Source organism: Nyctibius grandis, chromosome 3, assembly GCF_013368605.1.
Source record: "Nyctibius grandis isolate bNycGra1 chromosome 3, bNycGra1.pri, whole genome shotgun sequence".
NCBI lineage: Eukaryota > Metazoa > Chordata > Aves > Nyctibiiformes > Nyctibiidae > Nyctibius > Nyctibius grandis.
In genome coordinates this window covers 72,926,600-72,954,339 of record NC_090660.1, presented here as the reverse complement: position 1 = coordinate 72,954,339, position 27,740 = coordinate 72,926,600, and the positions used below count along the sequence as shown (strand labels likewise).

At 38.6% G+C, this 27,740-nt stretch overlaps 1 protein-coding gene across 1 annotated transcript; it reads right to left on the bottom strand.

Moving 5' to 3' along the window:
- Window positions 1-27,392, bottom strand: YTHDF3 (YTH N6-methyladenosine RNA binding protein F3). Its single transcript, XM_068396169.1, has 5 exons — window positions 27,028-27,392; window positions 24,964-24,988; window positions 19,562-19,647; window positions 16,581-18,173; window positions 1-4,747 (listed from the first exon to the last, which is right to left on the bottom strand). The coding sequence occupies exons 1-5, from the start codon at window positions 27,049-27,051 to the stop codon at window positions 4,724-4,726; spliced, it is 1,752 nt and encodes a 583-aa protein (XP_068252270.1). The 5' UTR covers window positions 27,052-27,392; the 3' UTR covers window positions 1-4,723.
- Between the last annotated feature and the right edge of the window lie 348 nt (window positions 27,393-27,740).

Genomic DNA, 27,740 nt, shown 5'->3' with positions numbered 1-27,740 from the left:
TTCTATTAATAAACAGCAAGTTTTATTATTAGTATTTGGCTTAGAGATCCCTGGACACTGAAAGTATCATGAATAACAATGCTTCAGGATTATCATGTGAAGAGAAACACTGTCAAAAACCTGAACTGGATACAATTTTAACTTTGTGAACTGAAAGGTCCATATTCATCATATTAAAATGCACTTTATTAAAATATATAAAGTAGAACAGACAGTACAGAACAGATGTTGAGGGAAACATGTCAGCTGTACACTAATATTGTAATTTTATATGATGCCAAACTGATTTACTCAAAATTCCTATGATCCATAGAGAAATTCTTTCCTTTCCCATGCTAAACTACGGTGGACGCATCAGGCTGAAAACAGAATAAATAAGGATGCGAACAGGTTACTTTTACTGAAACTTTCAAACAGATTGAGTAAGATCAAATGGTCAATTTTCATGCCAAAGAATTCTCATCCAAGTTACCATACTCTAATGCACAAAAAAACCCAAAATTTAAATCAGGTTTTGCTGCAACTGAATGGAAAAGAACTGCTCTCAACCTCTCTGAATTTATCAGTAAATTATATGGATCTTCACCTGGCAAAAGAATAAACAAGACACTGAAAAAGTGGCGTGTATTTCCTTAACAAAGTGGTTGGAAAAATGAGTTCAAATGGCTTTGAAAACAACATAAAATTCATTCCTAAAGGATGATTTGTATTTGAATGTCTAGAATTATTCATTTAAAAATCAGTGCTGCAGAAAATTCAAAGACTGTCCACACTGGATTTTCATTGTGCCAGAATCAGCTGAAGTATTTAAATATCTCTCTAGTGAAAGAGCTCCCAATAATTTTGAAAAATTTAGGTAACTGCTACTTACAGAATTCAAAACACTATTGCTTCAGGTCAGTTTCAGCTAGGAAAGATGCAGTGATACCTGTACATCAAAATAGTTTGTTTAAAACTTTTTTAAGGAATATATTTCAAGCATGTAAATTCTTCTATGATATAGAAAGCACTTCAAAATAGAACTTTGACTAAATAGTGACAAATATTTAAGATGCTTCCTCCTAAATATTAAGTTACTTGCACTTGACCCAGAGCTCAACATTATCTTTTGTTTGATGCCACAGATTTGTCTGGGACGAGAATCATTTTTGCAAGGGGCTTTTGCATCTAAATTTTGCAGACAGTGCATTACAAAACTGCCAGAGTATCCAAAAAGAAGAAAACAGAGCAAGAGGGTGTATAGAAGCAAGTATTTGATAAATTAAGCCTTGAATAGCAAAAGACACGAAGCAGTGAAACTTGTCTAGTTGTGAGTATCAAGTTTTTCCTGATCCGAGACCCTCAAAATAAAGTAGTGTCAATGTTTTCCTTAAGGCAGCAACCTGAGCATTCATCTGACAGGAATCATCTCTTGTCAAAGTCAAATACCAAAAAACCTCTGTTAAAGATGCTGATGTTACAAAGTCAAGAGCCACTCAAAGATTAGCAATGCTCATACAACTTTAATTTGTCCCACTTGTGTTGGTAGGACAAGCCTTTCAGCAATAACTTTTCTATATGAATTCTCAGGTCTCTTCAAAGGGGAAAAAGTAGTCAAAACGGGAAATACTCAGCATTTCTTCCCCCCTTCTGGTATCACTAAGTGAGTCTCATAACATCATATCTCACTGTACACTACTGAAATCTTACACTGAACACAGAATTGATTTTTTTTCTTGGGGAGTCTTTCCCAGTTTTAAACATTCTGCTGCAGCTCTGGTTCACCAACCCATAGGTGTGTAGTTACAGTGCAGCTAAGCCTATTCAACAGTGGGCACCTGCTTCTGAAAGGACGAATCTCCTTCCTTCCCCTCCCACCATCTCCCTTCTAAACACCTAACCTCACGGAGAACTGCTCAGACCATTAAACCAGCAGTATGGATCAGTATGGATCACAGGAAAACAAATGCTGACACAAAGGAGGAGGCACCAGGAACAGAAAAGGGGCTCCACTGACTCCTCCATTAGCAACTTAGCAAGCAGCCATTACCACAACTTCACTGTACTGAAAAATCAGACCAAAAAAAATGTATTTCTACATTTATTTGAGATATTAAGCACCATTCCTTTTCTTTCTGGAGGAAAAGAACTCGTGCATAAGGAAGCTGAAGGCTAGAAGTTTCACATGTCCATTAACTAGTACAGCACTCCATAGCTGATTTTACAATGTTATATACTATTTTTACAGTACTTTATATGCACATAAAATTCCTTTTAATTTCAGCTGCACATGCTAAACTCTCAGCAGTCGGCAAATCGGTCGCAACATGACTAACACCATCAGCAATGAAACTCTTCTATTTGTAGATTTGCTAACAATCCTGGAACAGTATAAGAACTGTCACAGCTCTCTACATGTGATCACCTCCTTCTCTCACAATCCTGTCTCATCTTCCAAGCTTTCAAAGTCTGCAACAGAGCGATGAACCCATTTTATACCAAACCTGATTCAATCCAAGAGCAATGCTCATGCTATTAGAATAAAAGAGGCAAGGGGTAAAGCAGGAAATACTAACACAGCCTGCAAAAACATGAATACTGCAGTGGAAGCAAACTAAGGTTGCACATGCAATCAGTTCCTGAATGCCTGACTCTTAACAGTAGCTTTCTTTTACCTGGGAACTTCTGTGCATTTTCCCAAGATATTTTTGTAACAAAGAAGCAGAAACCTGATGATCCCTTGAAGGATCATCAGAAGGACTACATTCTTTGGACTCACAACATTGACCTTTGCCACTTCAACTGATCAATGACAGTTGGAATAATGGACAGTAATCCATAAATCATCCAACAGAGGGAAACAAATAGCTATAAAACTTGTTAGCAAGAAACAGAAATGGAAGCAGCAATTTTTGGGCTCAAGCCAGATTTCATAGGGTTTGGGCTTAAAACCTTTATCTCCTGGTCTCCTCTTACAATATGCACTTTGCTTATCCCTCCCTTAGTCCACTTCCTATTTGTTATACATCTGCATTTAAGTGAGATTGCTTCTTTTCTCAAAATATGGGAGGGCTTCCCTTTTGAGCTTCCAGAAAACTGGCAGTAAAAATTAAGATTCATATCTCCTACTCTGCAGTCCCAAACAACACTTTAAATAATGAGCAAGAAATAAGTGTGTACTGAACTTTTTGTGTTTGCAAGGTCATAAGAGTGCAAGGGGCTTAAGAAGAGAGAAAGTAAAATCTAGCAAAATAGTCTGTATTCAAAACAAACCTTTGCCACTTAAGCTCCAGAACTTTGATTGCCAGAATCTGTAAATGTAGGACTCGAAACACAATATAAACTTCTGTGTTGGACAGTAAGACATTAAACATGTTCAAATAATATGTGGTATTGCTATTTTAAGCTATAACATATCCGACTTCTACATTGCCATTCTAAAAAGAGAAAGCTATCCCTGGAGTTTGGTACAGGCTGTTCAGTATTTTGTACAGTCAATACACCTACTTAACATTTTTTTCATATTCTCTTCCAGCAGATAGAATGTGTTGCTATATAAACTGAAACAAAAGATACAATTTTTAAAAGTTAAAAACTAGTATAGAATTACACAGTTTAATACGTATTCTAAAATTCTTGTTGCATGGTTCTAACAAAAATCATGTTAACATGGCTATGAATATGTCATCTCCATGGATCAAAGTATTTTTCTCAAAATATTTCCGAATAGGGGAAAAAACACCTGGATGTTGGGACAATGAAACAAAAAAAATTTGAGAAACAAGAGTATATGCTTGCTAAACAAGAATTATGTTTATTTAGCTAGTGAATCACCTAGAGGAGTAAATTTTCACTTTCATGATAGCAATCTGTCAGGCTTGCAAACACCCAGAAATAGGAATTAAAGATTATTTTAAATGTAGTTATAAAGGTCATAAAAAGTCTGATTTAGACTGAGGTACATTTACTCAAAACTGAGATTCATTGAGTGGTAGCAAACAAACAGTTCCTCAGACAAATGCACTTTTTTCAGTATACGTGTTACAGAAAAAAAAAAAAATAAAGAACTGTGCATTAACTGGTGGTGTCCACCAAGCTGCATATTAATATTCTCTTACACCAAACAGTTTGAAACAAGGGAAATGTCATTCTAATATAATTTTATGTTACGTTTCATTTGGCTAAACTGCAGCTTAAAGTTGCTTTGCCATATTAAAAGATTACTACAATAATTTCCACGTGAACATTTAGACTTGAGTTTTACTCCAGGACTAAATATGGCATGATTTGCTTTTAATCCATTGAATAGCTAAAAACTGACAATTAAAAAAACTACAACAAAGAAAAAATTAAGCTGAAGCAATGTGAATCTCACATCATTGAACCACTTCTAATGGTTAAATGTTAGTATTTAACAAATTCAAAGAGTTAATGAATCCTTGCATTCGTTCGGTCTCCTGTGTCTTAGCTAGGATGCATAAATACAAAAGACAGCAGATACTGGTAAAAGCTTCAGGACAGAAAGTGCTTGACGAAGGTACAGTTCTCAAGTGTGTTTGGTGAGAGAGTATAAGGGCAGATGCACTGATGAGAACCATTACAAGAAGAGTCAATTTTGTGTTAAAGTGTTCAAAGATGTCACCTTAAGCAGAAAAAAGCTTTAATAACGTCTTCTTAGACATATTAGGCATTTCCAGAGTCTACATCATTAGTGTTGTAATTCTAGCAGGACATCTCCATATAGTTATTGTTTGTTTCTATTTCTCTCCTGAAAAAAAGAAAAACAAACAAAAACAGAAAGGAAAATCATGTTAATAAACACAGTTCAAGATTATCTGCTTTCCACTCATTAGAGCGGCTGCATTGCTTGCCATTTCTCTAAATCAGGCAACAAGCTTTCAAGGAAAAAGCTTCACTTTTTTTCAGGAACATGAAACATCTGGTTCAAGTCAACTTCTTAAAAAAAAACACAGAAGTATACATCAAACTAAAGGGCAAACATTTTCCAAAAAACAGCTATCAAAAAGAAAAGCTTTTATAATGTTACTTTTAAATAATTTCCAATAAAATATATTGCAATAAAGTGAACTGAGTAAGGAGACCAAGGGACCTACAAACAAGGCAAGAAAGAGGTACCCTAAATCTTCTGCTTAACTTGTCAAAAAATACTCTGCATGAATATTTAAATATTCTACTCTCAATCTGTTATATACCTGAAAAAGTAAAGATGACGTTGCCAAGTGTCTCATTCAAAGCCCACTATAATAAAATGTTTCAATGTGCTTAAGATCAAAAGGTAATGGAACAAGTTGGCCCAGTAGCTCCTCCTCCATACAAACACATTGCTCAAATGGCGAGAAAAAGAATTTAAAAAAAAAAAAAGCCATCCATACTTATTTTTGAAATTACTTTTAATAACAAAATGCAAAATCAGTGAGGTATGAATGGCTGGAAAAAAAAAACCAAACACTTGAATGCAAGCCTGAGTTGCAGCCAAGACCATATTCGCTACAAAGCCCTCACAGCATTGTGAGATGTTGCATTTGGTAAAAAGGAACAGAGTGTGTAATGTCATCTGTGTAATACAAACGACGATAAACAACTTCGTACGGTTAAGGGCTAAAATACTAATTGCACTGTATCTCTATCAGAGACTAACAAATTCTTCCCCTGTATTACAAGACTAACAGCATAAATAACATTTTCAGTGCTCTATTATCATCCTCCATTCTCTCTACTTTGTTAAACATACACTTAGGCATTACGATTACCTCTAGGAAAAAATAAAAACAGATCAATAAACTATGTCTCATTGCCTTCATTACATATCTTCTAGATTGTAAAAACACTGTAGTATGACTAAGAAACTAAGAATTTATCTTCCAATAGCTCTTCCTTTCTTAATACGTACAACTGAGCATGTTACATAAACGTTTTAAAATACCTTCACAGAAGAGAGGCCGTTTCCCTCCCCCATTTAAAAGGAACAAAAAACTCATTTCCAGTATTTTTATTATTATCGTATTACACAGAGTGTTATAAATGGAACATAAACATAGCAGGGAAAAACAAAGTAAACCAGGAGGCATTTGAACAATAATTTCAAAACCACTCTGATACCACGCTGAAGCTTTTTTGTGCTAGAAACTATTTAGGAAAAGTGCAAATTAGCATATGAATCCAAATAAATTCTGCCAAAAAGACACTATAATGAAAGCAGAGGATACATAACATTTATACTGGTTATCAGAGTACAGCTGATGCCCTCTCCAAGACAGACCTCCGAGCTGCTCCAAGATGAACACCGAGAAAGCAGAGCTAGCACAGAGTTCTTGGTCACAATAAGCAGCTCAGGGTCCCTCTATATCTAAGATTGTACATTCTCTAGGGCAAAACTTGAGTATATTTAAAGTGAGAGTGACACTTGCACTATTCTGCTAGAAATCATTTTTTCCTAGTTCAAAGAGACATGACATATTTGCATAGTAAGATACGGCTTTTAAAATGTGAAATTGACAGTATCAGTCGTTAATACAAACTGATACGTTAACAGTCCATGTCTAGGCTGAAAACAGATGATCACTGGCCTCATGCCTCACTGTGCGTGTAAGGCATTCAAAAATAGCCTGCTCAGGCACATCTCAGATTATTCCTCTACTATCAGCAGACTTCAGCTGGAAGAACTGCACAAAGTGCTGAAAAACACTACTGCGGTGTTAAGTAGTAGCCTATGAAACTGCAATGTTAAATAATGAAATATCAATATTTGAACAATTTTAAATCCTACCTACATACAAATAAAAACATCGGTTCCTGCCCATTTACAAGTATTACATATGTAATCACTGAGTCAAGCTGTCTAGAAAGCCTCTCTCTGTTCTGCAAACTGCAGGATAATAAACTGACCGACCTTCTGCTTTGTGTAGCCTCTGAACTCAAAATGCATTTTAGTTCATAAAAATTCAAAGTTGAAAGGGAATTATATCCTGACTACCCGCCTCCAAAGGATGAAATAAAGGTGTTACAAATTTCAAGTCTGTTTTAAATTCTACAGAGTTTGGAAAAGGCTTCAAAACAACACAGCACACCTCTCCTGTAGTCTCAAAGTTACATATTACTACATTTACATTTAAATACTTAAATTGGACATACAAACTTGACATTTTTCAATGCAAGTGAACAGCAAGTTCTTCAGATATTGGTAGCAGTGACATTTGGCACTCTGTACAACAAAATGGACAGAGAGAAAACCTGATTTATTCCAAACACGGGTAGTGGTATTATACTCAAAAGCAAACTAAACCCCCCTGCCACAGCTCTAAGTCAGATCACACTTGCTACCACTGCCTTTTCCCATCTCAAAAAGTACTCCTTTTCTGGCTTTTTTTGGGTGGCTTTTGTTTGATTGTTTGTTTTTGTATAAACAGTGACTATAGACAATCTAGCAGAAGACTTTATCCCCAGCAGGTTTCGACCCTCACAGCAGAGGAAGTTTCCAGCACACTGACTGAATTCCACCACTTTTCCCTTTCACCCAACATCTCTTACTTCTTACATTCAGATGAGCAAAACCTTTGCTATATCTCTTGCAATGCTCTTGGATAAAAAGCTTCTCCAGTTAATTTAAGTTCCCTACCAAAAGCCAGCTTCACTTCAGAACTCGCCAGGGTCAGGTTACGGGGCTTTAGGGGGAGTTTATAAGCAGGACATGGAAATTATGCACCATTCGAATTAGAACAATGTGGGAATGAGATGGTTAAAGGTACCTGCCAGCTGCAGACCATGCAAATAACTTTCTACACAAACTGACAAAATCAAGTGAAGGTAAACCTAAAAATGTTTGGGCCTCAGAAACATGCATCAATCTACTGCAAACAAAATATGGAATTAACTTGGTCTGAACCGCGAGGCTTACTTCCAAATTTCAGTTCTCTGAATTCAGATCCTGTGCTGAAAAGTAGCTGCAATGTAATTCATCCTCCGATTTAACAAAATCTCTATGCTATCAAAATTTCGAAGTTCAAAACAACAAAAATGTTTCCTGATCTGATTTGAAAGAAACTACTGACATGCACACAACACTGACTTCTAGAATATTTTTGTCAAAAAAAGAAGGGAAATGAAAAAAACCTCATTTTTCATAGCTAAAATGTAAATGGTAGCCTAACAACAACAAGCTAGTACAGTCCTCAGCTGTATTTTTTTTTTTTTCTAAGATCCCACAAACTGAAGCTCAAGGTGAGGGCATGTAGACCTGAAAGGACTTTGGCTTTTTTACATAGCAGTTGCAAGTGCAAGCATTTCAAGGTGTCCACTTCGAACGCTATCCAGGATTATAAACTTGCACAAATTGCAGATAGCTCCCACACACACTCACCTCCAGCACAATCGCCTACACTTGCAAAAACTTTTGCAGCTTACTGCAACGTGCAAAATGCTCATGCCTGAAGCTATCTGCTTTGCCCCTCTCCCAAGAGGCAGTGTTCCCACAGCAGCTTCAGAAGGGAATGCGTAGCACACCTTAGCTGCTTCACTGCAAACTGCGATTTAATCTTCAGCTTAAAAGCCCTGCTCATCTGCAATGTAAGCTAACATGTCAGACTGCATTCTGTGAAGTGAGGCGCAGGCATACAACTCCTCTGCCAACTCCACTGCGTGGGCAGAAACACCTGGCAGAGGCAGAACAGACAGCTGTAGAGGTGGTGAGAAGAAGCCCCAGCAAAGTTCACGAAATCTCATTTACTAATGGCATGAGCCATAATCTGCGGTTCATTGCAACCCGGTGTACCATCACAGCTATGACAGCATAAACATTGACTGTAGTGCTTGAGAACCACAATAAAAAACAGATTACTGAGAAAAATGAAAAATGCTAGAAATAGTTTACTCCATTTATGACAATGATCTCATTGGCTGATAACATGAACTACATTACTGAAACTTTAAAATTCTGTAAAATAAAGGTCCTTTTTAACTTCTCACTCTTGTATTTCAAACCAGAGAGGGTAAATCTCCCGAAGACAGAGATTACCACAAAACCAGATAAAAATATTTAAATATATTTTTCTGAGAAGCACTTCTGGGAATTCTGGGCAGATAGGAGGGAAGGATCAGATGGGGAGGATCTCTAGAAGCCTTATATGGATCTAGAAATTTTTCCTGTGGAGATGCCATCCTGTCGTGGTTTGACCTGGCAGGCAGCTACCACACAGCGACTTGCTCACTCTCTCCCCGTCCCCCAGGGAATGGGGAAGAGAATTGGAAAGGTAAAGGGACTTGTGGGTTGAGATAAAAACAATGTAATAATTGAAATTAATAATAACAACAATAATAATAGTATAGTACTAATAAAAATAGTATACAAACAAGTGATGTACAGTACAGCTGCTCACCAACCGCTGACTGATGCCCAGCCCGTCCCTGGCTAGTGATCGCAGAGGAGGGAAACCCCGAAACCGCAATTCCAGAAGAGAGAGCGAGCGACTTCCCAGCCAGCTCTCATCTATACTGAGCATGATGTTGCATGATATGGAATATCCCGCTGGCCAGTTTGGATCCGCTGCTCTGGCTATGCTCCCTCCCAGCTTCTTGCACACCGAAGAGTCCTTGATTTCTTGGCGACAACTAAAAACATCAGTGTATTATCAACATTCTTCTCATACCAAACTTCCATGCTAAGTCCTGAACACAATGCTACTAATAAGAAAACTAGCTCTATCCTAGCCGAAACCAGGACACATCCTCTCCCTAAATACTCATTTTCTCCTATTCCTTATCCCAACATGAAAACTACAAGGCACAAATTAAAAATCAAAGTCAACACAGCAAATCAAATGAGGTTCTACAACTCCAGAACAGTTCCTTCTCCCGGTAAGCCTTATGAATTAATACTCATCTGAGACCCTGCTGTTGCAGATCATTTGAACTCCAGACAGTAAATAAGGCTTTTAAGCATATAAATACTAAGAAAGTCTGAAAATCTGAGACCTAGACTTCTAATTTATTTATTCTTCCTATTAGTTCTGACTGCATTTTGTTTACTTCAATCTCTGAAACCTACTTAGCAACAGTAAAAATGTGAAAAACTTACAGTAAAAAGGTAAATAAATTTAAATTTGAGCAGACACATGCATTGTTATTGCAACACAGACAGACCATATCATTTTATTATGGTAACGATAAAGGTAATAATAATGTAATCCATATCTGAAATTCCACAGCACACTAAATAACAGGGTATGAATATTCAGAAGGCAGAGGTGGGGAAAGAAACCTAACAAACACGCAACGAGGAAAGGCTCTGCAGAAACCAAGCTTGAACACCATGAGCCAGAAAAGCCCTTCCAGTCTTGTTTACCCAGCTGGATACTTTCAGTGATGGATTGGCCAATTCTAACTACAAGTAGCAAGTGCTTCCTTTCAGTGCTGTACATAGTTACACATCAAAATACCAGATTTTAATTAGCTACAAGACAGCCATTTCAGCAAGTTCATTATAAAAAAAAAAAAAAATAAAAAAAAATATCAAGCTTCTAGATCCTCATCATTGTTTGTTAACAACGCTCACAGTGTAACATCGGCTTGTGAAGACTGACAACAGATAGCTTCTAACTACATCTATGGCAACTGCATTGAGTGACGTTCACTGTCCCAGCAAAATGAGCAGAAAGATGACTCTGACACCTTTGTTCTTTTTTCTCAGATGCTCATGGACAACTACAAGAAGTTCTTATTTAATTGCTCTGCTAAGGAATCTATAGTAGCCTTGGAAGGGAAATAACATCCACTGCAGGGCCTACAAAATACACTGGGGAAGAATTCCTCAGACAATTTTTCTTTAAGCCTCACCACTTATGCTCTTTGCACATGTGTAACTCAAATACCAGTCTGCCATGAGGAAACATGAACTTATTTTATATTGGTTTCTCATTATACTCTATATGAAAGTGCAATGTACATGCAAGTTTATTTCCTTTTTCACAACTGACTATGATCCCTAGATACAGAAGCAGAACAATAATTATAATTACCCATCAATATTAAGTACACTACCAGACCTCTGAAAAGGTGCTCACAAAGAACTGGGCTCAAACAGCTCATCATCTGATACAAATTCTTGTAATACATCATTTCAACTACATGAATCTGAAGGTTAAAGCCAAACAATTTTGACACAAAACTTAAACAATCCTAGTTCAACTGCATCTACAGAAACACCTTTACTAAATATGCAAGATCAATATGGTTTTAATGTGCCATTTTTTCCAGCAAAGCACCACCAGCAATCTTCACTCAAGTTCCTGCTAACTAGCCTGTCTATGGCATGAATCAATGAAGCAAGGTCGAAGTACTGCATGGACAGTCACACAGGTTGCGACTTCCTTGCAATACACAGGCATATTTCTTCCCTGCAAACTGCAGGAAAAGCACCAGTGTTGTATTCAGTTTGTTCTTAATAGAGCAGTGCAATCCGAGGAGATGTAGCAGGAAGCAAAAGGTTGCTGCATGAATTTTAACAGCTATTCATGTATACTCAAGGTTCTGCTTTTGCTCTGGAAGAAGAGATTTAGAATTACTCCTTTGCACTAAAAACCACAATTTAAAGACACACCATTTAGAAAAGGTGGAGCTCTCACAGATCCAGCTCAATTCAAGTCTGAAGTCTTGTCTTCGGCAGCTGCCTTCATATTTAAGAACACTAAAGAATTAGATTTCAAAAATGACTGGTCTCTTAATCATTAAGGTAAACCATTTGGTTGATATTCCTAACTTTTCCAATAGGGGTCCCTATTTTACAGGAGAAATTGGTCTTTAAAGTCCCACAGTCAGAGAATTTAAACCCACTCCATAAAAAGGACTCTCTAGCTTTGATTTTGCAGGTAGGAATTTCAAACCAAAAAGCAAAATATGACAAGATCTATATAAGTGTTGCTATAAACTAAGACCGCCTGTGAGTTTAATTACATGCCATCTCTTTCATGCAACAGTCCAATATTGCACTTTGCCCGCTGCAGCATCTTCTCCCTTACTAGAGAAAGGCAGGACACACCACTACTCAAACTCTTACATAGTCACTCTGTACAATACCGTATTTTAACATTGAGCCCTCTCCATACTATCCCCATCCTGTAATAAATTCTAAATACTACCTCTGAATAGACACAATTGACTCTACCAAATGCACAGAGAACATGCACATTTGAAATCCACGTGTCTATAACAAGAGAACTCAAGTCTTTTTAAAGTATCTCCAAAAGACTAAAGATGCAAAAGCAAATGAAGACACTGGCACATCTTCATGGGATGAAAATTCTGGATCAGTATGTCTAAAATTACTCTAGCTCCTAATAATCCTCTTCTCCTAAGATGAGGGGTACATATTCATCTCATGATCTTCAAGGGAGCAAAAACGTATCTTCTGTTTCTACTTTCTGACCATATTGTTTTTTCTTAAAACAGACACAAGACCTGCAATATCATTTTCATTTATAAAGATGAAACTGTAGATAAACATCACGTTCAAGGAAATTGCAAAATAACGGCCCTTGAAAGATCATCAAAAGCATACAGGAAATGCACAAGTTTCTCAGGAGATACTACATAACCTGTTTTATTTACTGTTCTGAACCTCTTTTAGACATAAATACACAAACTTTTTAAAGCTGTCCAGTACAACTATTATAACATTTAAAAATGTTGGTCAAGTACCTGTTTTTCTTGCCTTATATAAGAACTGCAGATGTATCTATACCTGACTTTGACATTATAACCTAGTAGTTGATGGTTGAGGCGTAAGGGGAGGAGGATGCATCTACAGTTCACTCTTAATAGATGTTTTCTCACTTCTCTCCTTCAAGATATTTTAAAGAAATAATATCAGGTTTTTTTAAAGCATAAAGTCAGCAATGTCCTGGAGTGGAAAGGATTTACACTGCTTAACACTGCAGCCTGATTATGACCCAATTATCAGAGAGACAGGTTACATTAGTATCAGAATGAGGGGAAAAAAAGTGAAATTACTCCTTTTGGGAGTCAGAAAGTTTTAGCTATATCAAAATTCCTATTACAAGATATGTAGTACAACAGGAGAAAGCTGTTTTTTAAATGCTAATTTACCTGCCATTTAAAGGCTTCCTGAAAAGTAAAAATTCCAAATGCAAATTAGATATATACAAATATACTGAATTCCTCTATCTTCTACCATGGATAAAAATTAATTATTTTTCTGAACTATCTTACTAAGAAAACCATCTAAAACATTCTACAGTTACATAGAACCATGATCTTTTTTTCCATTATATGCTACAGAAGTAGAAATCTGCACTAAAAAGCACCAAAAGAAGTCCTATGACAACAGCTAATTGCAGGTTAACAAGCCACCATCTGAGGGTGACAAGGCTGTAATCTTCCAACAACTGTTTTTAATCAGAGTCACATTTTATTTTGATCCATATATTTACTGAAGATCAGGTACATAACTACTAATACAGATTTTTTTCTTCTTTTCAATACCTTTTATTTTCCTGATGTAATTACATGCTCTTAAATGACATATTTTAAGACTTCAGTTTCATTTTTTTAATCTTATTGCTATTGCTTTCTGTTGAAAGACAATCAAACATGTTTTTAAATAATCTGTACACAAATGTGCGCATTTACGCCACAAAACAGTTCCAAGTAAGGACTAATACAATTTCAGGTTATTTCAATATACTACTGACAGAACTCATGAAAAACATTGCTGATTTCTTTGGTCCTTTGGTGAAGGATCACAGCACTTGCATGTTTAAAATAGGATACCGGAACCTGAGCCATAAGAAAAGCGTGAATGATCACTGCACAAATTCATTTGCAATCCCAGCTGTAGACATCTTACGCACACTGAGGTCACATCAAACAGCGGTAGACACTACTAGAGTTCTAGAGTTCTAATATTTACGCTTAAAGAGACTACTCAGTCATCTGCAAGTAACCTTTATCAAATGGCAAAGTTACTGAAGTTCCATGTTAATCACAGACTATTCATTGCACTTTTATAAGTATACTGCCGTATTTTAATAAAACATACGGCTGGGTCATATTGGAAATCAATTATTGATCCCCCTGGGTTGTTAAGATTAAACTTTTACAGGCAATTATTTTAAAATAAGTTAGCTGGAATGATGAACAGTTATAAAGTAAATTAAATCCATAAATCATATGCTGTTTACTATGTTTAGATCACTGGCTATATGAAAGTTTGTTACCACCAATGCAACAATAAAACATTAACTGAGCTTTAAGGAACATGTACATGACTACTGCTGCTTGATGCATTTAATATTTTATTAACAGCAATAAGCACATTTTCATGACAGAAACACTGGAAACAAAGCGATTGCCACAGCTGCCACAGAAAATGGGCATGAACTTAATTTACATAGTTCTACTGGCACTAGAAAGTGCACCAATTTAAATACAGCTCCATAAAAGCCTAGCTGGCACTAGGTAATAAAGGATTACTCAATTAACCATAAACCAGAGCTTACAATACTAATTGTTGCATTTCCAAACTATTCTTGAATCATATAAGAGTTTACAATTGTATGTTTACAAATAAATACAGGTTGTTTGTACACTGTGTGATAAAAGAAGAAACCTAGAGGTTTAAAGTTAACACTCAATCATAAGAGAATGATAAAGATGAACTCTCTGTAGCTGTCATTAGTTTAATTTGGACTTCCTATATTTTAAGTACGTACTCATTTGCTTAAGGCATATCTCAAATCCATCTACAAAGAGAAAACCTCCTAACTACATATGCAGCTCTGAAGTTATTTTCTAAAATTTGTCACAAAAGCCATTTGTACGATGCTGTAGAAGAATCAATGCCTACTATGCAAGTATCTTGACAAGCATGTTTTCTCCCAATAGTATTGGGAAAGGTAACTGTTAACAAAGAAATGCAGAGTTCAGTACTTGAGTCATACAGATACTATATGTTTCCCTGAAGATATTAAACGGTAGTGTGACTTTATTACACAAATACGCATAACCACAGTCATCTAGTTAGAGACCTACTAAATGCTGAATTTAGTACTTTGAATTTTAAGCTTAGCAGACACAGAAACAGTACCAATAATCTACATTCCCCCTCTTCATTACATTTCATGGCTTTCATCTACTGCTGAGGGAACAAAACCACGAACAAAACACATCATCTTCCTGAGCTGCTAAGGCATGTCTGAATTATGACTCCATTGATAAGGTTTTTTTCCACAAAAGTAGATACTTTTGAAGCAAATCGGTTATTTGTGAAGTGTCTTAAAACACGAAAAACAAAGAAAATAGTGAAACATGAAGGCTACAAACGCGATAACCTTAGTCCTTCTGAAACATTACCAAAATCACAGTGAAGTTGTACTAAAGCCTAAGAAGGTCAAAGTTTTCCCCTTACATTGATTAGTCAAGAATGCGGCCCATCCTCCCATCATCAAGATGGCATGGAAGTAACAATACTTATTTAGGGCATATTCAGTTTTCCTTTTAGGAAAAAAAAAAAAAAAAAGGACTAGGAATGTACAAGAAGGGTGGAACCACTGCAGCACTAGAAACCTAAGACAAGTAAGGAGGCCATGAAGCAGGTGAAATTCTTACGCAGCCAGAATTGTCGCAGCTTCAAGAAATGAACAAGTTCAGAACTTCACATCCCACAAGGCCCCTAATTAGCATAAACCCTAGACTTGTGGGGTTTTCTATTCAGTAGGTGGGGTGACAGTATAGATGGAGAGCACTACCAGCAAACTGCACTGCTGCAAACTCCCATTTCTGAATACCTGCACATCATCTAACTGGTACAATAGTTCCCGAAATGTTTCTAACCATGAGACAAATCATATATTTACAGTTACTAGCAAGCCTGGAAAGAAAATAAATATAGCAAAAGTAAATATTGTGGCTAATGGTGAACAGAAGTGTTATGAGTACGGAGAGTACACACAAGACAAAGCAGACAAGTGCTGTAAAACAGCTTAAATTAAATGCCTTTTTCCCTTGTCTGGTTTTCTGAAATACCTCTAAAACTAAAGGTTTCTCTACTGATTTATCATAGGGATATTTTTCTTCACAGAAATGAACTACACATTACTTTTTTTTAGGAAATGCACTATCAGCACTGCTTTTCACAGTAATCATGCTGTTAACATTTCGTTAAAGCAGATTTTGAATTGAAATCTTATGCTAAATAAAGTAAGCTTCTCTTGTAATTTCAGGTCCTTTTTGTGACATCCAGAAACCATCAAAATCTAAACTAGGAGACTTCAGTTACGGATAATACACTCAGTTCAGTTTTTGTTTACTTTGAAGAGTAAAACATGTCAGAAGCCCACTTATGCAGGCCTATGGTAGTATTGTGGTTAAACACGTGCCTGTGTTAACAAAACAAGTAACAAGAATTTAAATTTTTTCACTAAGAGCCAGTTATATCAAGTACAGACACCTTGGGTAGAAAGCATCACCTTCCAATTCAACACTGGCACACAGAAGTTCCAGTTATATGAAAAACAAGGTTTCCAAAACCAGAAAAAAACAGGAGAGCTGCTATAGTGACATTGATTTCTTACCCTACGCATGGCTTCCTCCTCCTCTTGACGCTTCTCATAATGTGCAAAGTCATCAAAGATTGAGGTGGTATGCTTGAAAGTAGCAATTATTTTAAGCACTTGCTTGGCTTTTTCTAGGGGTACCTCTTGAGTGTCCCTCGAATTGGTAACCGGTTTGTTGTCATTGTTTTCCAAGCGAATATGCCGCAGTTGGTTATTGGGAACGTCTTTGACAAAGATCCATTTGACATCAAACTTCCCCTTCCACTTATCCTGAGACCAGACACCAGCATATGCATTGTAGTCCACAACAGACTTCATCTCAGCCACTCCACAAAAGTGTCCACTGCCATTCACACTGAAGAGTAAATAGAGTGGGCCTTTTCCATTCAGGGAACGGTAAGCAGCATCCAAGCGCTTATTACCATGTTCAGTACTACACCAGATAGAGTACTTAATGGAGCGATGAATATCGTCCTCTGAATAACTTTTGATTATAAACACACGTCCATTCTTCAGATTCCAATCGAAGTCTTTGGGATTGTAATTGTTTATGGCCTTTAGTTTCTCCAGCACTGGGTGCACTTCCACGCCAGAAGGTGAGGAGTTGACAGATACAACACCTAAACCAAAGTTCTCACTACCAGCTCCATTGTTCTGGCTGAAGCCCACACCCCTATTACGAGGAGCTACCCAGCGGTTTTGCAGCTGTTGCTGCTGCAACTGGTGAGGCTGGGCCTGCTGCTGAGGTCCTTGTTGCTGTTGTGGTTGCTGTGGCTGAGGCTGCTGTTGAGGCAGTTGGCTTTGCACCAGTGGTGGTGGTTGAATTAATGGCTGAGGCTGCTGGATTATAGTCTGAGGAGGCAGTACTGTTTGGGCTGGGGGTGCTTTTACCACTGACCCTTTGTCATCCCAAGTTCCAATATTCATGTTGTGTTTTATAGGTGGTGGTGGTACAGCAGGGCCCCCAATGCCCACATTACCTTTAGGCTTGAGTTTCGGCTGAGGTTTAGCAGGCTTCCTTGCAATGGCAGCCCACGAGGTTGGTTTAGGTGCTGAACTGCTAACTGGGGGCACGCTGTTTGCTGCAATGCTTGTCATACCTGTACTGCTCAGAGCTGAACCTACAGTTTTTGTTACAGCAGCCGTCATATCTCCACCAATTTTCAGTCCAGTCATGCCTTGCTCAATGCTGCTAATCCCAGGCACCTTGCTCAGAGTATCACTGCCAAATCCAGCCTGTCCATCTGCTATGGCTCTCCCAAGAGAACTAGGTGGATAGCCATAGCTGCTGCTGTAAGCAGAGCTTTGCGTTGATTGTCCCTGAGATCCACTTGTCCCCCATGTAGAGAAGTCTGCATTCCCAGGAAAAAAATTAAATCCATGCTGCCCGAGAAATGGAGGGGTATTTCCTAATGCCCCAGGTTGACTAAATACACCATCGGGTATGTAATGGTGTTCACCATTACTCATCTGTCCATAAGTTGTCAAGTATGGCATTGGAGGGTCGCCTGCAGTTGACCATGCTGCTTCGCCTAAAGAGTATGGAAATCCAATGGATGGAGCATAATAACTAGGCATATATGGGTCTGACATTGGTGGATAGCTGTTACTCTGCAAGAAAATAAAACAAAAAAAATCAGCAACATAGACCATTACGCTCAAGGCAAAAAAACCTGTAATACAGTCCAAAACATTTTTAAAGATTAGATTAATGCATTTGTAACTTCCACCATTCCTCCCAACATAAAAGATGAACAAGATATCTATTTGTTAGATATGGCCATTTTTTCCTCAAGAGATCTTTTCAAAGCACTGAAGAGCCCCATTTTTTGTAATATATTAGCTTTATTTTCAGTTACTGGGCTAGGCTTAAAATGCCTCCATGTCAATAGTATTAAGAAAATAATAAGCTACTTAAAAAAAACAAGCCATAACTGTAGTTTCACAAATACAGAAAAAATAGCTGCAACTATGATATAAAGCTTTAGTAGTCTTAGTGTTTTGTCAAATTTCTCACTTCTAATTGGAGACACCTGCCAGAACATTACAGTGAGAAGGATGCAAGGATGCCTGTTTGTTTCAGGAGGAACAACAATCAAACATTTCCACACTATTGAGAATGGGCATTAAGTACAACCTGTGGTCTAGTAGAACGAAGTTTGCTAGCTAAATTCAAATCGCATTCTCAAGACTCCTGGCAAATCACAGAATTTACTTCTTGAGAAGGTAAAGCTCCAAGACATTTGAAGCACTACCCCCGTATGATTTCTGAAGTTGTTTTGGGGAAAAAACTGCACATTATCATCTTTTAGCTGATGCCTCCTTAATGTTGTATTATTTGAAAAAAATGGGAAGACAAGCAAAATTCTCGAAGCCTTTTAATAATTTCCACTTTCTCCCTCTCCGAAGACCACTACAACTTACAAACTTCACGTAATGAATATGAACTTTTGACTACAGAGCCAATTCACAGCGCTGAAAATAAGTCATTAACTTCCTGGCAGAAGAGTTATACCAAGCTGTAGTAATGCTAAGCTTCAATCTATTATGCCATCAACTGTGAGCTACTTCTACCAACTTCAAAGGAAATCATGTCCAAGCACTTAATGCTTTCTCAGAGCCAATGAAACTCTTGTTTTGAACTCCATCCAAAACATGATGATTCATTGTAAATTTAAGGTGTGGGGGTTTGTTTTGGGGTTTTTGTTTTGTTTTTCCCTCAAGCTTCTTGTAACTGCATCTTTCTGAAGTCAAGAGCGTAAGCACAACAGCAAGCGACATCAGAGCACGCTTTTTAACTGACTCTTTTCCAGAATTATTAAAAGACTTTACCTGTTTAAGATATCATATGATAAGACAAGATACGATATAAAATTATATTTCAATGGATAGTCAAGCAAGTAAGTAATGCTAAGAAATACAATCAAAAAAATTAATTAAGTCTAGAAGTCAGCTGAACTCCAAAATTAACTTCAAGATAGTAAACAATGTTCACTTACCTGATTTGTCTGACTACTTAGATATGGCTCAAAATCATCATCATTTACTGCATCCTTTTGATGAATCGAACCGTTTTGTACTGAAACTAAAAGTAAATCTGTATTAGGTATACTCTCTGGAAGATCTATGATGCACTTTTAATCGAGGTAACACTTCTTAATCGCCTGTACATTGAAATACTTGTGTTTCATTGAGACTGAACATATTATTGTTAAGCACCACTGTTTAAAATTTAAAGAAAATAGCTCATTCTATTGATGATCCCAACCAGATCTCAGGAGAGGTCTGGAAAGATGGCAACCAGAGCGGACTACTCCTGATTACTCTTTCCTGAGCTCCACAGACAGAGGAAAAACCATAGGCACACCTTATTTGCACAAGCAGTAAATCCAGCGTTTCCAGAAGTACCAGACCAAGTGCAAATGTGCAGACCAACCAGAACAGACATATTCAATAGGTTCAGGGAAAGCTGCAACATACAGCTTTCTCCTGCCAGAAGGAAAGGCAGTTACTCACCAAGACAACCATGAAAGGCACCACTATTCAGCTCTTTAATTCTGTATTTCCTATATAACTATTATACTGCACTGCATTAGTGGCACAACTGAAGCTCTGAGGGGACAAAGTAGAATAGAAAGAAGAGCGCAAGTCCCCAAAGGTGATTACAATCCTTTCCCAACATATATGCCATGATACACTGGAATCTCTTCCTACTTGCTCTTCTTGGCCTCCTACTACCTTTAATTTTACCTAAGGCATTACACCTACCTGGGATTTTCCAGCTGCCCAAATTACTTGAAGTGTCTCTCTACCCACCCCCAGGCTACTATTCAAACAAAGTCAAATTGCACAAATTTCTACTAAGTTCCACTGTTTCCCATGGTACAAAGCAGAACCGGGACTTAAACCAGCCATTTGCAATTATACAAGTTGAAGATCTCTTCTCCAAAATAAATTACTGCTTTTCCAAATGCAATTTTTTTGTTATTTATCAAATAGGTTCATTGAATGGGAAAAAACAGTTTTAGAGTGATCAATAAGGTGCACTGAGAAACCACGACAGCAGAAGTTACAACAAAACAGCAGATTTTCCAACAGCTGGAGACACTGATTTAGGAGCAGACTCCGTGGTCTCCCTCTTTTAGCAAAAGCTTCTGAGAAGTATATACGACCATGTAACTGAACACTAACTCCAACAAAGCTGGAGGTTTAAGAGTGGGGTTTTTTCTGTTTCACTGAGGGGTTTTTTTGCCACCCAAAGCTCACATTGCAAACCAAGTGGTGCCTGGACCAATTCACTTTAATTTTTTCTTGACATTTGACTTCAACACCTCTAAAATAAACTGCCTTCACGGAATGAAACTACCTGAAAAAAAAACAAATGACAAAGGAACAAATATAATCACAAGGAATAACCAAAATTCTGGAAAAAATTCGTAACTCCAGACAGCAGTAAAAATTCATAACTTAACACAGAAAACAGAAGATTTTTTTTCAAAGCAAATATCTGTGAAGGCAGAAAGCACCTCATGTTTTGAGTATCTTCTTGAAGTTTTAGAAGTCAGAACACTTGACACTTCAGTTATTACAAACCGGCACAGTGCATTTGTATAGTAGCCACAGCCAAATATAACCAGCAGTGGTGACCACAATGGGTTTTAAAACTTCATAGAACAATATTCCTAATTAAATACCAAATTTAAATTAACATTTGGTGTTGGGGGTTTTTTCCCCATAAATAAAGAGTTACAGTAAAGGTCATTAATCATCCTGAATTTACACACAATGGTAACATATTAATGACCTGGAACACTATTCCTCTTTATATTTGGCCCAGTCACACAGGGGATGAGCCTCAAAATTTTTTGTCCATGCCATGTCCATTGCTTAGATCTAACCAAACAGTATGGAGAGCACAATTCTCAAATACAATTTTGTTATAATTAAAAACATAGATGTCAGCATACAAGTTTCTTAAAAGCATGCAACCACAAATAAAGAAATAAACAGCTGCATGTCAAGACTAGAATCCTATCAAAACTAATCTCCTCATACTGACAGCTAATCTTCGTAAAACATGCATCTGCTGTGTTTATTGTTTCAGAGGTATCTAAAGGTCACTTAAGACATTTTTGGTTTGCCATTACAACTAACATAGAATGTTCTTATATTTTCTTTCTTATTAATTCTGTATTGAGATCTTAAGTCAGTGGCACGAAATAATAGTTCTACACGGCCATCTTTCCTAGTAAATATATACATTTCCCAGTGAAATAGCATCACCACAAGTATGTTGCTTTGGCTTTTCATTTTAACTTTACATAATATGTTAATAATGAAGAATGTAGTCCATAAACATATTTAACAAGAGCAAACAGATTAAGATGCATGCCTCATTCCCAAAATCTGACATTAAGTGTTCCAACTAAACACAGCAGTGATGAAGAATACGAACTGAAACTAATCTACGGTTATTAAAAACATCTGTATCAATCCAACCCTGCAAATACCATATACTTCCGCGAACACTGCGAGAACATACGATGTAATTAGATATCGAGAAGAAACAATTCATCAAATAAAGGAACTTAAAGCTTCTATTAACTGCTACTATCCTTTGAATAACCACTTGCAAAATGTACAAATGATGGCCAAAGGCATAAGAATAAATTTTTCATTAGAAGAAGCCATTACACCTTGATTAATGTGGAGAACAAATACTAAAAGAAACATGTAACCTTTCATTCTTGTTTTAAACCTAATGCTTACATTTAAACCTTCTACAAAGCCAAACATTATATACATATATATGCAAACACAAGTCAGCACTTTCCTATAATAGGTGTGATACATTGGCACAACAAACAAAAGGGTAAAAAAATGAGTTTCAGGAATGCCAGTTTCTACCCACCTCCCCCCCCTGCCCCGCCCCGTAAGACGTCATTTGATTTCTGTTAGTTCTGATGTTTTATGTCAACTGTACCGTAGTTGACAACTAGAATAAGAAAACTTTCAAGACAGGATAATTTACTGATTCAAGTCTCCGAAATACCAACATTAATATCCGACACAACAGATGGATAGTACTGTCCTACACACCTGAACTTCAATCCCACAAACTCTGGTCAAGGGAAACAGCACAATACACCAACTTATAACCAACTGGAATAAAGCATCCAAAACATTTTACTAGACAAATCAGCTACCTCCCAATATCATTTGCAGGCCTAATATTTTTTGTTTCAATATGAAAAATACTCTATTTCCATGCATACACTCCTTATACTGCTTACTCACATTGTCTCATATGCTCTACCAGACATGTTGACAGTAACAGAGTACCTGTAAAGTAAAGAGGATGACAGAGTACCATCCTCTTTAACATTATTACTCTTATGCATAGAACCAACTTCAGATTAGTCTGTTAACTCAGTATCACATCTTCCCTTGAAGCTCCTTTAAGCTGGGACCTATCATGACACCTGAAAGAGATTACTGTCTGCTAACATGTGGTCAGTAAGGATTACCAATAACAGACTCAATTTATCCTCTTGAAAAAGTCCCTAACCCAAAGCCAACAACTTGTGCTACACTGTGCCACCATCTTCAATCTCCCAGCCCTTTAATCTAATGCTAAATCATAACTTAGTTTCATTAAATAGATGTTATACCAAATAATTTAACAGAATGGAGGAGACTGTTTTCTCTCACTATAGTTTTCATGTAGGTCATGTTCTCACCAAGAGAATACATACTAAATATCCATTATTTAAAAGGATGCACTCCATAAACATCCAGGTTCAGAAATGCAAAAATCTATTCCTTACATAGCAAACTAAGAGATGTGTTTTGATTCAAACACTCTGCAGCATTTACAAATTATAGCACACAAAAATATGCTAACATAAATAAGTTAAACTTGACTTGTGCATTTTCACTATTAAGCTGCAACATAACACCCAAACAGAAATACTTAATACTTCCACTCCAATTCATATATACGGGGTATAGTTCAAAAACTACTTGTATGATTCTCTAATAGATGCATTTCAATAACCTCATTAAAACTGAGATATGGTAATCCAAAGAACATGAAGCCACAAACTACTTGCTAAAATGAATCTGACTTCTGCTCATTTAAGGGCAACATGGAAGGTATAAACACAAACTATTTCAAAGACACAAAGAACTAGTTAAAAGCTCCAGTTTGTGGAAAAAAGGTGAAAGTACTAGAATATGAGAGAATGACCAAACTGAGAAGGTCTGAGGAGGTCAATACAAGTTCTTTTTCCTTTGAACGCAGAGAAATTAAAAGGAACAGGCCAAATTTAGCAAGATTCAGGAGCCATGTGCCACCTCATAAGTGATACACGTAGTAAGAAGCAGATAATCTGCACATAGACAGAATAATAAAGTATGTACGACGCTGCAGATAACATTAAATGGCAGTTCACAGAGAACAATTAGATTAGTACAGATAATGAACATCGGGGGGCAAAGAGTACATGAGCTCCAAAAAAAAAAAAAGCTTCTTATCTGCATGAAGAAATAATAAGCATATTAACACATGAAGGTAGGTGTGTGCATGCTATTCTATAGCTCAGCTTTCTGAACATCTAAGAATTAAACGGGCACAAGTGCACTAACTAGGCAAAAAGAATTCCCAAATAGAATATTAGTCTTTATACCAAAGATAACAAATTCCAGACCAGGAATAAATTGCAAGATATAATCTGAGATGCTGTTTACGACATACTTGCCAAGAATTTTAGAGAGAAGAATATCAAGTAGTTAGTTCCTTGTTTCTGTGGGAGAAGAAACCCTACTGAGGTATTTAAAACCTAAGATGTTGACAGAAACATTAAAAAAGTAGAAAGCAAAAGAGCCTACAAACACTGAAAGAATATTCTATGCTGATGCTAAAATTAGGAGAAAAGCCCACAAAATTTCTGAGAATAAGGAAGGTGCTGTGTTCTGCTCACAGATACAAGTAACTACATAGTTATGTGGCTGTTGTCTTGCAAGCTAAGGAAGCTGTTCAAAAGATTCTTCCTGATGATTCTAGTACAGCGATGCTATTCACCACAGAAAGGCCCAAGGTATACTGTTAAAAGAGATTATACAAGTATATCACAGTCAGCTAAAAAGAAATAGCTATGTTATCATCTGACTTCTGACATTAATCTTCATTTGCAAAATAAAATATTGTACATTGATGTACTGCTGTGCCACAGTAAAAATGCTTGGAAATAACATTTTGGCACCCAATTCCCTATCATCTTGCTCTGAAATAAAAGACATCCTATAGCTACATTCTCTTCCCACAACTGTCTGAAGACACATTAACTTCCATAAACAGCAATATTAGAGATTTACACAGAAATACAAGGAACCAACTTACCTTTATTTCCCTGTCCTTTAGGTCTCTGTATATAGGAAAGTGGGAAGAAAAAAAAAGCAAAACAAATTCAGTTAGAATCTTCTAATGTTCACTTCAGGGTAATTTCATTTATTTGCCAATTCTGCTCTTTTCAACTTAAATATCAGTTTAAAGTATTATTAAAAATATGCTGTTATAAAAATATGGTATTACATGAAATCATATCATATAAAGTATTACAAAAATACCAACAAAATTATTTTAAAATTGAAAGAATTTCACCAAAAAACATTGAAATAATCTAGTCTTTTACAGCATGTGAAGCTTAAATGGTGTTGAAAACCTAAACAAAAAATGAATTTTGATTGCCCCCCACACGCCCCCCAAGAAATATAAGCAATAAAGAAAGCTAGTAGCTTAAGATTACTGCCAGTACTAGAACTTCATTAGAACTTCATTATCATATGTCATCTTTTAAGTTGACTGATGGGTACTTATCAGAGAATAACTTACAATGTCTTGCTTTTTAGATATATACAAAGGAATACACAGTGATATTGTAAGCTGAACTACCAGTTGTGCATTCCTTGTCCAGCCAATTACATCGAAAAAATGATACAGCCTGTATGAAGCTTTCACACAAGGAAATAATACCTTAAGGACGATTTTTTTTTTAGGATTAGTCTTTACAAAACACTGTTAATGTGTCATGCACTAAGAATCACTGTAACACTACAAGTTACAGTATCCTTAACTCCTCTACAGCAAAATAAAATAGCTTAGAAAAACAAATGCTAGCCCATGAAAATATAATTCATCTTCTCACATATGTACAATTAAGCACAAGTAGGTCTCCAGGCTCCATCACTTTCTAACAATTTTTAGTCCTGAAAAACTCAGTATTCAGAGGTCTGAAAGTTTAGGAGCCAACCACCTCCATCTTGCTTTTATGTGCATCTGTCTCAGAGTTATCATAAGGCTGTCCAACACTGCTCCATCTAAAGCTGCACTGGCTAGTCACCTCCCTCTCCCAAAAACAGAGAAAAATATCTGTAACCTTAAAAACCCCAACCACCTCATCTTTCGGGACGAATCTAATCCCGACACAAAGGCATGCAGAGACCAACAGGAGACATGGAACTAAAAATATTGGGAAGAAAGAGCCTTCGTGGAAGACAGAGCAATGAAAAGCTGAAAGATCACTGAGCTAGAAATAAGTGCATAAAAGGAAACGGGAGAGCATGCACAGAGACAAAACAAACAAAACATTAAAGGCAAAGAGAGAAAATAAAAGAAGGCAGGAGACTACAGGGCCAGAACTTTTGGGGAGTGGCAGACGCCCATGGAGGAAGCAGAGACCAAGACAGAACAGCTTCCAGCCAGAAAGGCAGCAGAGGCCTAGCACAGGTAAAAAATAACAAACTCTAAGCTCTATGAGGAACCAACTAAAAAAGTGCAGCACAGTGCACGGAGAGAAATAGAGAACAGCTGGAAGAAGCAGAGGCCGCGGCAAAGGAGCAGAAACCAGAGGCCCGAAGGGAAGAGAAGAGACTGAGAAGAGAGAAAGGCACGAAGAGAAAGGATGCGGTAACGAGGAGCCAGAGAGAATTAGGGGTGCGCAGGGCGCCGCGGGGACCCCGGCACCAAAGCGCTCCCGGTGCCGAGAGAGGAACCGGGAGCCCGGAGGGGCTCGACCGGAGAGGGCTCGCTTGCGGGACGAGAACACACAAAGGGCCGGGCCGAGGGGCCGAGCCGGCGGGCCGGGAGGCGCGGGGCTGAGCGCCGGCGGGCCCTGCGGGCGGGGAGGCGGAGCGGCACTGGCGCGGCACAGCAGTTATAAATAGGGGCTGTCGCGGCTGGGAACAGGGCCCGCCACCGCGGGCGCCGCCGGCTCCGACTGATCGCCGCTCCCCGTGGCGGCACGGAGGAAAGGAGGGAGGAGGCCGCAAACCGCGCCGCCCCGGCGGCGAGGGAAGGTGCAGGTGGCCGCCCGGCCGCCGCCTCCCCCGCCAGGGCTAACGACGGGCCAGGGAAGAGGAAAGGGTAGGGAGGGGGCGGCCGCTCCCCCCGCCCCGCGGCCGGTACCTGGTCGACGCTGGTGGCTGACATTCTTCACGGGGAGCCGCGATCCCCTCGCTCCGCTCCGCCTGGGCCTCGAGTGATTCCGCACACCGGGGCCGCTCCTTCGCTCGCTCACTCGCTCGCCCGCCGCGCCGCTCGCCGCCGCCTCCTCCCCGCCGCCGCCGCCTGATTGTCGCCGCCGCCTGGGCTGGCTACTGCCGCCGATCGGGTTCCCGCTGGAAGGAGCCGTCCGGACGCAGCGCCGCTTTCCCCCCTTGCCCTGGGCTCCGCTTCCCCACAATGGCGGACGAGCTCCGGCTCCCACTTCCGCTCGGCGGCGCCCTGACCTTCCGCTCCCCCTCGCCGGCGTCGCCGCTGACCTTTCCCTTCCCGTCCCCGCCTCCATGTCACGTGGGGAGGGAAGCAGTCCCGCGCGCGCCCGCCCGCCGCCAGCGACTCCCATGGCGCGGGGGTGGGGCCTGCGGCGCCCGGCGCGGAATGCGCATGCGCGCGGTGGGGCGCAGGCGGAAGAAGTCTGTGCCTCCCGTCAGCCACGGACTGCGCACGCTCTTGGGGGACAGCTGAGGAATGTTCCGGGAGGGGGCGAGAATAGCGTTAATTGGCTCTGCCCCACTGCGCATGTGCCGGGGGATCCGCGGGGGGAGTGCGCATGTGCGGGAGGCGGCTGGCGGGTTGTGCTGGGGTTGGCGGCGCTGTGGGGGATCCCGGCCCGGCAG

What these genes read in the sequence shown, in the direction of transcription:
- YTHDF3 (XM_068396169.1), bottom strand. Translation starts at nt 27,051, where the DNA reads ATGTCAGCCACCAGCGTCGACCAG. An exon ending in TAAAGGACAGGGAAATAAAG is followed by an intron (nt 19,648 to 24,963) that starts GTAAGTTGGTTC and finishes ATTTACTTTTAG; the next exon opens with TTTCAGTACAAAACGGTTCG. An exon ending in AGGAGGAAGCCATGCGTAGG is followed by an intron (nt 4,748 to 16,580) that starts GTAAGAAATCAA and finishes TCTTTTTTTCAG; the next exon opens with GAGAGAAATAGAAACAAACA.